Source organism: Mus musculus, chromosome 8 (assembly GCF_000001635.26).
Source record: "Mus musculus strain C57BL/6J chromosome 8, GRCm38.p6 C57BL/6J".
Lineage (NCBI taxonomy): Eukaryota > Metazoa > Chordata > Mammalia > Rodentia > Muridae > Mus > Mus musculus.
Window position 1 is genome coordinate 25749543 of NC_000074.6, and position 4937 is coordinate 25754479.

Genomic DNA, 4937 nt, shown 5'->3' on the forward strand with positions numbered 1-4937 from the left:
TCTTTTTGCATGCATTTTTTGTTTTGTGTCAGATAACTTCAATGTACCTTGGCTGATGTGTCACCTAACTTCTTTGCTTTCTTCTATAATATATAAGTCTGATGCTCTTTTTGAGAAATTACGTCCACAAATTATAGAATAAATCAACATCAGAACATAAGGAAAAATAAAGGATTAACATTACCACAGTGAATATCAACAGGGATGTTCTCGACGCCTCTTTTTACTGATCTTGGCCGACCTTGCTCAGTGGATGTTGAACCCCATTCATCAGACCCTGCAATTGGCTGGTAATGCACCATGAGCTTAAACAGAAAAGATCAGAGCAATATAGTCTACATTCACTTGTGATTTAAGACTTTTTTTTTTTTTTTTTTTTTGGAGACAGGGTTTCTCTGTATAGCCCTGGCTGTCCTGAACTCACTTTGTAGACCAGGCTGGCCTTGAACTCAGAAATCTGCCTGCCTCTGCCTCCCAAGTGCTGGGATTAAAGGCGTGGGCGATTTAAGACATTTTGAATGACAAAAACAAATCTGTCATATAACCAAACCTTAATTGGAGTTTTGACATGCAAGTCCTATAGCCTGCAAGTAAAAAAGAAGCCTGACAATACATTAAACTAGCAGATCAGATGGGCCAGGTGTGGTGGTGCATGCTTTTAATTCCTGCACATGGGAGGCAGAAGCAAGAACTTCTGTGAGTTTGAATCAGCACATGAACCTCATCCCCAGCTCTGGTGCTGAGATGTGAGGCAGAACAAAGGATTCTGGGAGGTAGACAGGGAAGCCTTACAAGCTAGCTAGCCTGGTATACACATCAGAGAACAATGAAGAACTCCGTCTCAGGCTAGAACAGGACTGACATTCAAATCGGCCTTGACTTCAACAAGCACGTTGTTGTATATGCATATCCACATTTACAAATACACTGAACACAAATCACAAACACAGGCAGTATATACATATACACATCATACACATATAGAAGAAAATTCTTACATAAGCTAACTGGAGTAAATAATGACTACAAACATTAATAACCTTTATAACAGAGAGTCCAACATAAACTATGCCAAAGGTCATTCTATGTGGCGTCAGAACAAAAGAGCCATTGGGTTTCCTTAGTAATACACTGACCTTTGATCTAAATCTTCGCCTTACCTTTGGGTTGTGTAATACAATAATTTCTCTGTTTGGAGATTCTATTTTTTTTTTCCATTCATCCAGAGTTACTGCAAGCATGTACGTATCCTTAAAAGAAAATGTATTTTATATTAGATTCTCTAACAACTGTTTTTAAAGCCAAACTTATTAATGAATTCCAATAAGAAAAATTATTCTCCAAGTTAACAAATTCATTTTAAAACTCTTGGTAGTAAAGTGCTGGAAAACGGATGCAGGGCCTCGCATGTATTAGACCAGCGCTTTACCACGGAACTGTATTCCTAGCTATTCAACAACATCAATATCGATAACAATCTATTTCAAGTTCAATAAAATCAATATATTTCTCAGAGTAAGACTAATTCAAATTAGGGCTAGAGAGATAGACTGGTAGTTAAGAGCACTTGCTGTGCTTGTAGAGGACCTGGGTTCAATTCCCAGTACCCACACAACAGCACACAAGTATTTATAGCTAGAGAGATGGACTGGTAGTTAAGAGCACTTGCTGCTCTTGTAGAGGACCTGGGTTCAATTCCCAGCACCCACACAACAGCACACAAGTATTTATAGCTAGAGAGATGGACTGGTAGTTAAGAGCACTTGCTGCTCTTGTAGAGGACCTGGGTTCAATTCCTAGCACCCACACAACGGCACACAAGTATTTATAGCTCCAGTTCCAGAGGCTTCAATGCCCTCTTCTGGCCTCCTTGGACACTGCACATACAGGGTGCTCTTACAAGCAATTAAACACTCCCTAATTAAAAGAAAGAAAATTTAAACAGCTAGGCATCGTGGCACATGACTTTAGGATCAGCAATCAATCAGGCGGCAGAGGAAGGCAGATCTCTCTTGAGTCTGAGGCTATCCTGGTCTACTTAGCAAGCTCTAGGACAGTCGGGACTTCAAAGAGAAACTCTGTTTCAAAAAAAATTTTTTTTAATCTTCTAAAAATTATGTAAAAGATTGTTTTTGTGGTTATATTTTAGATGTTAACAAGAATTATCATTGGGAAACATTCAATTAATTGATTGATTAACTTATTTGTTAGAGAGAAGCAAGGTTTCACTGTATAGTTCTTGATGTCCTGGGTCTCACTCTGTAGACCAGGCTAGCCTCAAACTCAAGCGCTCCACCTGCCTCTACTTCCTGAGTGCTGGGATTAAAGGCGTGTACCACCACTGCCTGGGTACATTTAAATTTAAAAGGCACAATACCATTTCTAGAAAACTTGAAATCTGAAGTTAAAACTTTAATTTGAAACTAGCCTGCAGAGAGAAATTACATAAAGTATGACATAAAAGCAGGTGACCTCTTCCTGGAAGTTTCACACGGTCTGTTAGAATTGGGACAGAAGGAACGGAGAAAGCAGCGGGGAACCGGACGCAGAGGAATACCTCCAAGACTTGGCTGAAGCTCTCCGAGTAGGGGACATACTTATTGTCTTTGTCTCCCTTGTAAAACCACGTACACCGTCTCACTTCCGATGGCAGCTCGTCCCAGTACACAGCATACCGCATCCGCTCCCCTAAATGAACATCATATCTGCCCCCATCGGTGGGAACAATCCTCTCATTACAATCTTTTCCTATCAAGAATTGCAAAAAAGAAAAGAAGTCCACTATGTCACAACAACTCTCCCAAATACACTTGTAAGTTACAGTCCAAAACAGCCACAGGAGCTGTACACAGGCTCCACTTGGCTACATCAGAAACAGAATTTGGTTCCTAGGTTTTTTTTTTTTTCACTCATCCTTTTTCTTTTTTTTTGCTCATATTTTTTTCATGAGTAATTTTTAGTATTTCAAACCAATTATATTTTAATGAAAAAAGCAAATACTAGCTGAACATTTTTCCTCTTCTAAGACAATAATGCCTCTTATACACACTTATACACACACACTCACAGTCTCATACAGATACATACATAGATTTTTTCTGAAGTTTTTACTTGGATTAAAGGCAAATTAATAGCAATTATGATATATCCTCACTAACACTTTGTTACATGAGAACAAAAGCGACATGTTAGCTCAGTCTGCAATGTGACGACTCTACACACAAACTTTCTGACTAAAAAGTCAAACACAAGCTAGAATAGAGAAAAATACTTGATAACTATGCAGAAATTTAATACAGTTTTAAAAGGATGAAAATGGTGTAATTCTGAAATTTCATGTTAGTGGCTATCACAGTAGAGGATATTACTTGTTAGTTTTTATTAGAGTCATCAGTTTCTTCCTACCAGAGCCATATGCGTCTTCCAGCTGCTGTGAATCCTCAGAGTTGAAAGGAATCCAGAGCTCCTTGGAATCTAGTACCTTACAATAAAACCAATGTGGAGAAACGGGTTCATAGGAACTACTGGCGTCCATGTCTATGAGTTCGAAGGAACTACAAGAGTTCGGGGATGGGGACGGATCTGACTGAGACAGCTGCTCCTGGTGTGATTCCCCCGATGACATTTCGCTCTAGAAGACAAAATAAAAAAAACTATCAGGAGAATTATTTTGCATCTATTAACACTGTAATGTTCATATGCTCAATAACCATTTTTGGAAGCTGTTCTTGAAAACAGCAATATTTAAAAGCTACATAATTTTTATACACACACAATTATTTGGGGAGAGAAACAAAATGTTCAGCTCCATCATTCTATACTGAGCTTCCAATTCTCCTTAGAAAACTAAAAAATGTCTAATCATACAACAAGCTCTTTAGAAAACCCAGAAATGTCAAGAAACACACGGTCAAAACTGATTGCAACAGGGTGTTTTACCACAATTTTCACAATAAAAGTAGCAGCACCAGCGAAGGCTGGAAATTTCCTACCTCCAGGTGTGCACACTACAAACCATTTAGTGTGTCAGACAGTAATAACAGGTAGGTTTAAGGCCCCAGGCTCTATTGTACATTTCTAATTACACACACATTTACATAACTATTGGAATCTTACTATACAGAAAACAGAACTAATCGCTTAAGAACCATTTTGGCTGATCCTCCCAGTGTGCTTCAATACGGGCTCTGGTACATTTAACGCCCAAACAGAAACTTTGCCTGCAGGCTATAGCTGCGCATCGACCCACCGAGACGCAGAGCCAGAGTTTCGGATGAAAAGTGACAAATGACCTCAACTGCCCCCGGGGCGATGGATGTCGGGCGAGTTCCCACCGACCCCAGCACTAAAGCACCCGGCGGACTAGCGCTGCAGACATAGAAGCAGAACCCAAAAGCCCAGGACGGGAGATGGACGAGCGGCATCGCTGCACCGGGCACGGTCGGACCGCACAGCTCAGGAACCAACACTCCCCGGGCCTCCCCGTTATCCTCCCGAGACCTCGGCCTGCTCCCGCCGCCAGCTCGGGGCTCCGAGTTCGGGATCTAGGAGAGCAGCCGAGCCGTCCACGGATGCCCCGGGATACCGTGCACACTGGAGCCTCTCCACCCCCGGCTCGCCCCGGCCCAGGCTCCCGCGCGGACCTGGACTCGCTCGTCCACACCGCCGCTCGCGCTCTCAGCCCTCGCGGAGGGAGCCCGGGCCACATCGCCGCTGCAGCCTACCTCCCAAGCCGGGCGGGGCGGACGGGCGGAGCCTGCGGCCGCGCCCCAATCCCCACACCGCGGGCTCCTCAGCGCTCCAGCGGAGGAGAGCAGTGCGCCCGCGGAGGCTGCGCTCCCGGTGAGAGCCGGAGGCGCAGAAAGATCCTCCGAAGTGTCGCGAGATGTGCGGTGAGGACTGGGGGACTCGCGCGAGACCTGGCTCCTCCTGCGGGC

The 4937-nt window shown here is 43.2% G+C and overlaps 1 protein-coding gene across 12 annotated transcripts in view; it reads right to left on the bottom strand.

Moving 5' to 3' along the window:
• The window catches only part of Ddhd2 (DDHD domain containing 2), a 29151-nt gene extending 24219 nt beyond the window's left edge, over positions 1 to 4932 (bottom strand). For 2 of the 12 annotated variants that reach the window (XR_003947340.1, XM_006509197.4), the window contains exons 1-5: positions 4725 to 4932; positions 3406 to 3631; positions 2558 to 2748; positions 1161 to 1250; positions 185 to 305 (exon numbers count right to left, since the gene is read on the bottom strand). Coding sequence is in view for 6 of the 12 variants with exons in the window: in XM_006509197.4 (XP_006509260.2) it covers positions 185 to 305; positions 1161 to 1250; positions 2558 to 2748; positions 3406 to 3625 (622 nt within the window). In the remaining 6 variants the exon portion in view is untranslated. Of the gene's footprint in view, positions 1 to 184; positions 306 to 1160; positions 1251 to 2557; positions 2749 to 3405; positions 3632 to 4500; positions 4592 to 4643 lie in introns of those variants that run through there. The other 10 variants (XR_001778473.2, XR_003947339.1, XM_011242160.3 and 7 more) reach the window with 8 other exon arrangements.
• Positions 4933 to 4937: the final 5 nt, after the last annotated feature.